Here is an 11,110-nt window from a genome sequence, read left to right as displayed (position 1 = left end):
CTCCAGTGCCAGCCCCCTACTTTCTTGGGCTCTTGCTCACCCTCTCTGACACACCCTTGTTCAAGGTCAAAGTGTAAAACCGTGGCAGAATGGGGAGTAGAACCAGCATTTCTGATCTTACTCTCAAGGCTCTTTTAACTACCTTATTTGGTAGTTAAAATAAACACTCATTAACTTTTTTCTTTCTTTCCTTTTTTTCCTGAAGAAACATGTCTAAACTCTAGGGCTCAAGGAATCCTCCTGCTTCAACGCCCCCCAGGTAGCTGGGAATATCAACTGGCTCCACTGCACCCAGCTCTAACACTCATTAACTTCAATGTTCTTTTTTCTGGATAAGACCAGGCCAAAGTCAGCTAGTTTGCATAAAACTAAATGGAATAGAATGTCCAGAAGTAGAAATTTTGCTACTAGTTATACAACCTCACATATAACTCTCACCATTTTTTTTTTTTTTTGTACTGGATAGAACCCAGGGTACTTTACCACTGGGCTACATCCACAGTCCTTTTTTTTTTTATCTATTTTGAGACAGGGTCTTGCTAAGTTGCTTAGGGACTTGCAAAGTTGCCAAGGCTGGCTTTGAACTCTGGATCCTCCCTCAGCCTCCTAAACTGCTAGGATTACAGGCATGTGCCACCACACTTGGTGCCATCCCCTTCTTTTTTTTTTTTTGGTACTGAGGATTAAACTCAGGGGCACTCGACCACTGAGCCACATCCCCAGCCCTTTTTCATATTTTATTCAAAGATAGGGTCTCACTGAGTTGCTTAGTGCCTCGCTGTTGCTGAGGCTGACTTTGAACTCAAGATCCTCCTGCCTCAGCCTCCAGAGCCACTGGGATTACAGGTGTGTGCCACTATGCCCAGCACCATCCCCTTCTTTTTTCCTTGGTCAGTTACATCTCTCCCACCATCAGGTTCCTTTGAGCCCCAGGTCTGGATACTGCATCTGCCCTGTGTCCTTCCCTGGTATTCCATATTTGTTTCCATTGGAGCACTTCTCACATTATTATTTAATTCTCTGTTTAATCATTTGTCTTTTCCAATAGGCTATGGATGCCATAAGGAAAGGAACTATAAATATTTTGTGATTGTATTCCTAGCGCATACCCAATGCCTGGCCTATAGTAGATGCTAAAAGTAAATTTATTGAATGTAATTTTAAAAAAACTGAAAATAAACTCTGTAGGATATGAAACAATGCATGTTCAAGAACAGGAGAATGACCTAAGGGTCCTGTATCTGAGAATTAGGCAAAATTGGACAAGCTGAAGAGATGCTACTCCTAAAATAGAGTATACTGCTTGGCCAGCAGTGTATAGACTGAATTTTAGTCTTTCCTGAACCCCTTTATTCTGGGGCCTTACAGGGTGAACAAACTGCTCAATGATATGCAGCTGAACAGTAGTTCTTTTTTTTTCTTAATATCTTTATTTTTATGTGGTGCTGAGGATCCAACCAAGGGCCTCGCACATGCTAGGCAAGCAGCTCTACCGCTGAGCCACAGCCATAGCCCCTGGATAGTAAGTAGTTCTTTTTTTTTTTTTTTAATAAATTTATTTATTTATTAGTTTTTTGTTTTTTTTTAGTGGACACAACATCTTTATTTTTTATTTTTATGTGGTGCTGAGGATCGAACCCATAGCCCTGCACATGCCAGGCAAGCGCGCTACCTCTTGAGCCATATCCCCAGCCCAACAGTAAGTAGTTCTTAACTCTGGTCACATATTGGGAAAACCTAGGATGCTTTTTGAAAATACCAACACCCAGGCCCCAATCTTGGAGATTTTTTTTATTGTACTAGGGATTGAACTTAGGAGGAACTCTACCACTGAGCTACATCCTGAGCTCTTTTTATTTTATATGATTAAACTAATGGAATTGTCATGGGAAAAGAGTTTATCTCTAGAAGAGGATCTTGAGAAGAGGCGGGAACTAGACTGAGGGGGTCCTTTTTCCACTTCTTCTTCTTCTTCTTTTTTTTTTTTTAATGCTTTTGAGTACTGGGAAGTGAACTCTGGACCCTTTACCACTGAACTACATCTCCGGCCCTTTTTTTGAGACAGTGTCTTGCTAAATTGCTAGGCCTGAACTGAAACTCCCAATCTTCCTGCCTCAGCCTCCCAAATTGCTGGGATTATAGGCATGTGCTCTTTTCTTCTAAAGGAAACTTGGGGAGAAGTATGGGAATATATATAAAGATGACATTAGTTTGTTGATCTCAAGATGGTTTATGGTGGTCTGGTTATTCTCAGGATCCTTAGGCTGAAGTGGATTATCTGATCAATAGATAATGCTGGAAAGTCCCCTAAATTATAAGTTTCTCAAAATATTGTATCTCGGGCTGGGGATGTAATTCACTGGTAGAATTCTTGCCTAGCATGTGTAGGACCCCTGGGTTCAGCTCCTATTTTTTTTTTTTTTATATTTATTTTTTAGTTATCGGCAGATACAACATCTTTGTTTGTATGTGGTGCTGAGGATCGAACCCGGGCCCCACGCATGCCAGGCGGGTGCGCTACCGCTTGAGCCACATCCCCAGCCCCTCAGCTCCTAATACAGAAAAAAAAATCATATCCTGTTTAACTGTTTAATATAGTTATTGGTGAGCTAATTAATAGCACAAAAGTTGGGTTTACAGATTTCCCAGAAAATTGGGAGTGACAGGTCTGGAAAAAAATATATGGTACTTTAAAATTTTATTTCCTTGTCCTTCCTTAAATCTCCTTTGAACCTATTTTTCTTTCCTTTGTCCTACCTTAAAATGTACATATTTCCCAAAAATATCTTGAGATTTAATGAGCAAATAATTGTAAAGTGCTCCATAAATATAAATTTCTGTGCAATTGTTAAATAACTTCATTGTGTAAAATTCCTTAGAATTCTTAAAAAAAAAGTATTCCAATGATTTTGACATAGATGGTTTAGAAACTTCTTAGAAGAATTTAGTCCTGTTGGTCACAGAAATACTCTGATCTCTGTCTTTACTGAGTCTGGTTTGTTCAAGTTTTGAGATTCTGTGAGATAATAGCCCCTATTCTTCCAATAAATAGTTTTTTCTCTCCTTCTTAAGCCAGCCAGTGCTGGGTTTTGTTACATGTAAATACAAAGGATTTTAACTAATGAAATAACCAGTATAGCCTTTCCTAGGTTTTATTACACACAATATTGTTTAAAATGTTAATATGTTTCATAGAACAATTTTGGCCATATTTTTATCTTTTTAATTTTAAAGTAGCATTGATATTAAGAACTAGTCTGGGGGCTGGGGCTGTGACTCAGTGGCAGAGCACTTGCCTAGTATGTGTGAGGCATTGGGTTTGATCCTTAGCACCACATAAAAATAAACAAATAATGGCATTCTGTTCATCTATAGTTACAAAATAAATAAATAGATAAATAAATAGTGAAAAAGAACTAGTCTGGTCATATCACCCTGAATGTGCTTGATCTCAGAAGTTAATTAGGGTTCTGGTTAGTATTTAAACGGGAGACTGCCTGGTAATACTGAATGCTATAGGCTTTAAAAATAATAAACATGTATAGTGTTGTTATTATTATACAGTCATCTTTCAGTATTGGGAGATTGGTTCCAGGGCCCAAAATCCTTGAATGCTCAAGTCCCTTATATAATGGTGTAGTATTTGTATATTGCCTATACACTCTTTCTTTCTCTCTCTCTCTTTTTTTTTTTTTTTGTGGTGCTGAGGATTGAACCCAGGGCCATGTGCACGTGAGGCAAGCACTACCAACTGAGGTATATCCCCAGCCTCTCTTTCCCTATTTTGGCATTGGGGATTGAACACAGGGGCACTTAACCACAGAGCCATATCCCTAGCTCATTTTATTTTGTATTTTGAGGCAGGGTCTCACTAAGTTGCTTAAGGTCTCACTAAATTGTTGAGAATGGCTTTGAACTTGCAATCTCCTGCCTCAGCCTCGAAACTACTGGCATTACATGCATGCACCACCATGCAGGGCTTGAGTTTGTTTTTTCCCTACAGTTGGTTGAATCCTGGAATGCAGAACCCATAGATATTGAGGACCAACTATACTTAGTAATCTGCATTTATAAAAATGTTGTTTGCCCAAGCATGTCAGCAGATTCTGTGAGAAATTGCCTGTACGACAATGATCCTCAAACATCAATGGCTATCAGAACTAACTGGAGGTTTGTTAAAACTAATTTCTGCTGGCTGGGGTTGTGGCTCAGTGGTAGAGCACTTGCCTAGCATGTGTGAAGCACTGGTGTTTGATTCTCAGCACCATATATAAATAAAATAAAGGTCCAATGACAACTAAAAATACATTTTTTAAGGGGCTGGGGTTGTGGCTCAGTGGTAGAGCACTTGCCTAGTATGTGAGAGGAACTGGGTTTGATCCTCGGCACCGCATAAAAATGGATAAACAAACATATAAAAAATGTTGTATCTGTTTAAAAAATAAATTTTTAAAAAGAACATTAAAAATAAAAAACTGATCTCTGGGTTCCCCTCTCCAGTTTGGGGTGGAGTTGGGGCTGAGAATTTGAATTTTTAACAAAGTCCCAGGTCAAGGTAATGCTGCTGGTTTCGGAAGGATTGCAATAGTGTTTTTCAATTTTGCTTGATTCTAAAGAATAACCTGGGGTGCTTCTGTATCCCAGGTGAATCTTATGACCTGTGCTGTGTTGTTTGGTTATTGGGCCATGTCACACAAATTATTTTAGGATTTTCACATGTATTGTTACTCAATATGTATATCTTACTTTTATTGCAACATGAGAAAAATTAAGCACAGGTATGTCATAATAAAAAGACAAGAGTTACCATTTTCAAAAGTTTAAGTATTTTAAAATTAGTCTGCTCTAAAATTACTATTTTCAACAATTCAAGTTATGTTCATCTTCACTTTAAAGTTCCAACTTTTCTTGCTTTGTCCAATCAACAATAGATTTTTTTTTTTTTTTTTTTTTTGGTGCTAGGGATTGAACCCAGGGTCTTGTGCATACAAGGCAAACACTCTACCAACTGAGCTATATCCCCAGGCCAATAGACTGATTTTTATCTAATATTTTAAACTTTTCGGTTTTGTAATGTTGTTAAAAAAATAAAAAGCACAATGTAGGAACTTAGGATTTTTTTTTTTTTTTTTCAGTGCTGGATTGAATTCAGGGCCTTGAGCATGCTAGGCAAGCACTTTACCCAACACTACATCCCCAATTTCAGTGTGATCATTTCTTGTGGTTCATCTTTGAGGTCATGTTATTGCTGGCATTCCCACATCCCAAGTATCTATAAACCTCCCATCAGCAGATTTCAGTGTTCATGTGCAAGTTTAAGTTTTGAAAACAACCATCTGATATCTTGTCTGAACAAGCTAGGTCAATGACTTTTCTTTTGCCATTTTATCACACAAATGGCCCCAAAGGTCTTTGTGTACTATCGTCTTGAAACAAGAAACTCATAATTCTGGGTAAATGATGCATTGAACTGGTAAACTGAAAATGTTTTACTAGTGGCCCAATGTCATCTCAATTTTTTTTTATTTAGATAAGTTACAAGTTTGTATATTTTCAGCCTTATGATCTAATTTGAGGGATGAAGCTTAGTGGTAGAGCTGAGCAAGTTCCTGGGTTTGATCCTCAATACCATAAAACAAACAAACAAAAAGTCTTGGAAAGGAGTCAAAAAAAAAAACTGGATACAAGTCTCAACTCCAAGGTACTAAGTGACTTCAGGCAATGCTGTACATGTTATTATTTTAGTTGTCTCCATTTGCAAAATTAGAATAAGAATGACTAGTTCATGAATCCTTTTAATCCATTTATAAATGCAGTATTCTATTACTGATGCTGCGTCTTTTGAAATAATCATCCTTCTCCATTCTCTACATTGCTTCTGACTTTTAAAGCTTCACATTTTCTGTGAGCTCCCTGTTGCAGGAGCCAATCTAATTCATTCATTTTAGGAGATACATGGAGTCTTTCCCTCTACCACGTGTCTCCTAGATAGAAGAAGGCATCAAACACAGTTCGATAATGACCATTTATTATCTACTGGCAACACACAGAACAATTAAGTAAACCAGAATTATGTTTATGTAGAAGTGGGCAATGATATATGCCATTCTATGGGGAACTGTGTGCACTTAATCATCATTGTGTAGATGTTTAATCTTCTGCTTATGCCGCTCAATTTCTTTCTGCAGACGTTCAATCTCCTTCTTATGATGACTGATCTCATCTTCATGATGTTTCTTCAAGATTGCCAGTTGTTCTCTAGTCTTCTCTCTGTGAGGACACAGTGGCTTCAGGTGTGATTCCAATTTTTTACCCCAAAGAGATTTCTAAGCATAACCTTTAATACCTAAGGTAAAAAACCAGGTGTCCCAGCTGGACATAGGGGTGTGCACCTGTACACCCTCCCAGTGGCTTGGGAGGCAGGAGGATGGCAAATTCGAAACCAGCTTCAACAACTTAGCAAGACCCTGTCTCAAAATAAAAAGGGTTGGGGATGTAGATCAGTGATAAAGCATCCCTGGGTTTAATCCCCAGTACAAAACAAAACAACAAAAAACAAAGACAGGCATCCCAATCCCATAGGAGTCGACTTGACCATCCTCTTTTACCCATAACCCCCACTAGTCAAAGAATACCCCATCCTAAATTAAGGTACATCCACCTTAAGGAGGATCATCAAAATGATTCAATTTTCCTGGTGCTAATGCCTAAAACTCCATCATTATGAACTATTCTTTTCAAATTATTTGTTAACTAGAGAATTCTAGAAAGATATAACATTAGTTTCTGATACCTTATCAGAAAAACAACCCTGAGAGTCAGAAGCCCTTTTTGCCCCCCTTCTTGTGGTACTGGGGATCATACCCAGGATCCTACCACATGGAAGGCAAGCACTCTACCCCTGAGCTATATCCCCCCCATGCTTTTAAATTATAATTTGTTTTTATTTATTTATTTTTATGTGGTGCTGAGGATCAATCCCAGGCCTTATATATGAGAGGCAAGCGCTCTACCTCTGAGCTTCAATCCCAGGCCTTAAATTATATTCTGAATCAGGGTTGCCAAGACTGTCCTCCAACTTTCTATCCTCATGCCTCAGTCTACCCAGTAGCTGGGATTATATTATTATAGGTGTGGGCTAGTTTGCCCAGGAGGAATAAAAGGAGCAAAAGGAGGGTGACAAAGAAGGTATAAATATCCATTAACTATCCCAATTTGACTAGAGAATGCATGGCTCACTGTAAAGTCCAAAAAAGAGGGGATCTCTTGCATGTTTAAGTGTTTAGCAGTTCAATTAGTTCTCAAGAAGGGAGAATATAAAAATGTTGGTATGGCCACATTTAGGCCTGTTTTCCTTAACTGTAGAATGCAGAGGCCCAGGGTTGGGGCTGTAGCTCAGTGATAGAACATTTGCCTCACAGGTTCGATCCTCAGCACCTCATAAAAATAAACAAACAAATACATAAATAAAGATACTGTGTCCATCTACAACTAAAATAAATAAATAAATAAATAAGAATGTAGAGGCCAATTAAATGGTCTCTAAGGGCTGGACCCTGGCTTTCTAGTATGGTGTTGTGATTATTCTACTCATTTTTGGTATCGGGGCTTGAACTCAGGGGCCCTCCGCCACTGAGCCACATCCCCAGCCCTTTTGTGTATTTTATTCAGAAACAGGGTCTCACTGAGTTGCTTAGTGCCTCGCTTTTGCTGAGGCTGGCTCTGAATTCATGATCTTCCTGTCTCAGACTCTGCAGCTGCTGGGATTACAGGCGAGCACCACCACACCTAGCTGGTCTCCAATTTTCCATCCTTCTGCCTCAGCCTCCCAAATTGCTGGGATGACAAGGCATGTGCCACGGTGCCCGGCCCCATGATAACTTTTTAATACCTTTATTTTTTTAACCTTTATTTTATTCATTTTTATATGGTGTTGGATCGAACCCAGGGCGCTGTACATGCTAGGCGAATGCTCTACTGCAGAGCCACAACCCCAGCCCTAATTCCTTTATTTTGTTTATTTATTTTTATGTATTGCTAAGGATCGAACACAGGGCCTCACATACGCGAGGCAAGCGCTCTGTCACTGAGCCACAACCCCAAACTCTAAATGATAATTTTTAAGACAAGGCACAGACCTAACAGAAAAAGAAGCAAGATTAATTCCTTGCTGCTTCTCCCCAGTGTGAACAGACGTCAAAGATAACGCAGGGGCTGGGAAAGAAAGTAGCTTAGCCCAGTACACTCCTTACTCCTAATTTCCAGCCCAGGGTCTGGCCTGGGCTGAGAAGGGCAAAAATCTGCAGCATGGGTGAGCCCAACCATGAGCAGGTGCTACCAATTCCTAAAACCCTCTCAATCAGGCGCAGATAGAGACGCACAGGGTCTAGAAATGGCTGAGTGGGACTGAAGGTTCAGAGAACCCATAAGGGTTTGCAAAGCTAAGGCGTTTAGAGGAGGGGGAGAGGGGATGAAAAGTGGGTGAAGCCTGAAGTGACTGAGTCAGCTCAGAGAGTCTACAAGTAATAAACAGTAGGATCTCGACACCGCGCTAAGAATCTGGAGGCGTTTCGCACCACACGGGGTAAGGAGGATCACCGCAGGCAAGGAGATGGTAAATGGCAAAAGAGGAGTTGAGCCGCGGGCTAGGAATTCTGGAGACCCGTTGGGAAAGGCTTGGGCTTGGGGCCCTGGTGCTGTGGCGAGAGGTCCTCGGAGCGCGCTCTAGATGGCAAAAGTCCGGACCTCAACTGTCACGGTGTAATGAATTGGGGGTCCGGGTTTTCTGCTGAAGGATGGGGCACCCCAAGGCACCAGGTAGGGATGAGTGGGGTGACTGAGGCTTAAGAAGGATGGGAAGGCTCTGGGATTGTTAGCGCTGGACTTGGGACCCGGTGGGCCTCACCGGAAGTATCGTTCCTCTTCAGCCCGCTCTCTCTTCCCGAAGGCCCCACCGGCTTCCCGGATCGCTCCAGCGCTTCTGTCAACATCCTCGGACTGCGGAGAGAGACCCGGATATTGGTAAAGATGTAGAAAGGAAGAGACGATCCGCCCACAGGGATAGGGCAGCAGAAACTGCCGCAGCGTACCTGGTCCGAACCAAAGCCTCGGGTTTGCATGGCTCTTATTCCGAGTACCCCGAGCCGCGCCCTGGCCGCCAGCGCCGTGCCTGCCATTGTTACTAGCGCCGCACCTCTCTGCTCACTGGCTTGGCCGCTTCTCTCTACGCGCTAAGCTCGAGGATGCTCAAACAGCCAATCTATTCGGTGACGGGGCGGGAGGAACATAGGAGTAACGAATCAGGAGAGAGAGGAGGCGGGGCTCCTGAAAGAGAAACCGCAAATCCAGAGAGAGGCTGGTCTATTTTTAGCCAACCTCTAACAAGGGTTGAGATGCCAAAGGGCTGGAGAACACTGATAGAGCAGGTTGGATAAGAGGGTAATAGTGACTAAAGCCGAAATTTCGGTTCTTGGACCCAATGGACTAAGGCGTGGCATTTGCCCTTACCACGTACTTTCAGTCCTAAAGTCGATATTACTGAAAACTCGAAGCGTCCTTTTCCTCTTTTCCTGCTGGCATCGATAAAATGGGGATCAGGAGCGTTTGGAACCTATTTCTAGGATGCTGAGGTCCAGTACACCGATCTCCAACACGCCCCGATTTAATACACAAGAAATCATGTTTATCTCGTAGGAGGTTTCAGTGTTCTCTTGTTGCATTGACATTTCAGTCACAAGTCCCAGCTTAAATTTCACCTTCTTGGAAATCTTTCCTGACCTCCTCAGTCATTCTATGACCAGCGATTCTATCACATCCCCCTATTTTGTGCTCTCTGTCTCTTTCTATTTTCACATTTAAACTTGTGAAGTCATCAGGGCCTTAAGTAGGTAGTGAATTAATATTTGTGAACTGTGTTAATATGCTGTTGAACAGGCTTGATAACTAAACTTTTTGGTAATGTGGTTCAAGAATAGAAAAGAACATTAATATGAGTCTAAAGAAGGCTTTGCCTTGACTTTCCTTCCATCTAATAATGTGAACAAGACAACAGGAGTCTTTACCTTCATGAAGTTCACAGCCTTTGCCTATGTCGTTTTCTATCTCTGGGCCAAGTTTCTTTTTCCTTTAGAAGAAGAGAAAAATGAAAGTGTCAGGTCAGATTATCTATCTTATTCATTATTGTGAAAAAACCTGTTTTCTATGAAATAGAACTGGTTTTTATTGAAAACAATAGCCCTGGTTTGTGTGCCTTCAATGGGAAGAAATAGCTGCTGGGCATATTTTCAAGTGTATATTACAGATAATTTAAGAAAACATGCAGAGAAGGAAGGTTGGAAATAATAATGTGTGTGTGTGTGGGGGGGGGGGCTGGGAATCTTTCTGCCTCAGTCTCCCCAGAAGCTGGGGATTACAGGTGTATACCACTGCTCCTGGTGGAAAAAACAACTTGTGAGACCACTATCTAGTTATAATAATAATTGTGTGTGTTTCTAGATGAGTGTCATGTGTCATTCCAGTTCAGAACTCTCTAGTTCTCAGATACCGTTTTTTTTTTTTTTTGGTACAGGGAATTAAACTCAGGAGCACTTGACCACTGAGACACATCCCCAGCCCTATTTTGTATTTTATTTAGAGACAGGGTCTCACTGAGTTGCCCATTGCTTGCTGTTGCTGAGGCTGGCTTTGAACTCGTGATCCTCCTGCCTTAGCCTCCGGAGCTGCTGGGATTACAGGCATGTGCCACTGTGCCTGGTGATACTGCTGCTTTTTGATCATCTCCTAGGCTGAACGTCCAATGGAAGATCTTGCTGAGCTTGTGCAAAAGATCCATCTAGGCACTGGGATGCCATAATAAAGGATATATAAAGGAAAATAACAACTGTTGGTGAGAAGGTGGAGAAATTGGAACTCTCATACATTGCTGGTGGGAATGTAAAATGGACCAGCTGCTGTGGAAAAGCTCTTAGTGGTGGCTCAAAAAATTAAACATAAAATTATCAGGCTGGGATGTGGCTCAGTGGTAGAGTGCTTGCCTAGCATGCATGAGGCCATGGGTTAAATCCCTGGGATATAGCTCAGTTGGTAGAGTGCTTGCCTCACATGTATCAGG

General features: G+C 41.3%; 1 protein-coding gene across 1 annotated transcript; it reads right to left on the bottom strand.

Annotated features, from left to right (window-relative positions):
* Nucleotides 1-6,011: 6,011 nt before the first annotated feature.
* Nucleotides 6,012-9,238, bottom strand: Atp5if1 (ATP synthase inhibitory factor subunit 1). The gene is made up of 3 exons (XM_027937332.2): nucleotides 9,090-9,238; nucleotides 8,906-8,997; nucleotides 6,012-6,270 (listed from the first exon to the last, which is right to left on the bottom strand). Exons 1-3 carry the CDS (start codon nucleotides 9,174-9,176, stop codon nucleotides 6,129-6,131), a joined length of 321 nt encoding a protein of 106 aa, XP_027793133.2. The 5' UTR covers nucleotides 9,177-9,238; the 3' UTR covers nucleotides 6,012-6,128.
* Between the last annotated feature and the right edge of the window lie 1,872 nt (nucleotides 9,239-11,110).

This window comes from Marmota flaviventris, chromosome 10, assembly GCF_047511675.1.
Source record: "Marmota flaviventris isolate mMarFla1 chromosome 10, mMarFla1.hap1, whole genome shotgun sequence".
Taxonomy (NCBI): domain Eukaryota; kingdom Metazoa; phylum Chordata; class Mammalia; order Rodentia; family Sciuridae; genus Marmota; species Marmota flaviventris.
This window is presented reverse-complemented; position numbering and strand designations above follow the sequence as displayed.

Excerpts from the sequence above, each read along its gene's own strand:
- Atp5if1 (XM_027937332.2), bottom strand. The coding sequence starts at position 9,176 with ATGGCAGGCACGGCGCTGGCGGCCAGGGCGCGGCTCGGGGTACTCGGA. Across the intron at positions 8,998-9,089 it reads GAGGCTTTGGTTCGGACCAG|TCCGAGGATGTTGACAGAAG; the intron begins GTACGCTGCGGC and ends CTCTCTCCGCAG. Across the intron at positions 6,271-8,905 it reads GAAGAGGAACGATACTTCCG|AGAGAAGACTAGAGAACAAC; the intron begins GTGAGGCCCACC and ends GTGTCCTCACAG.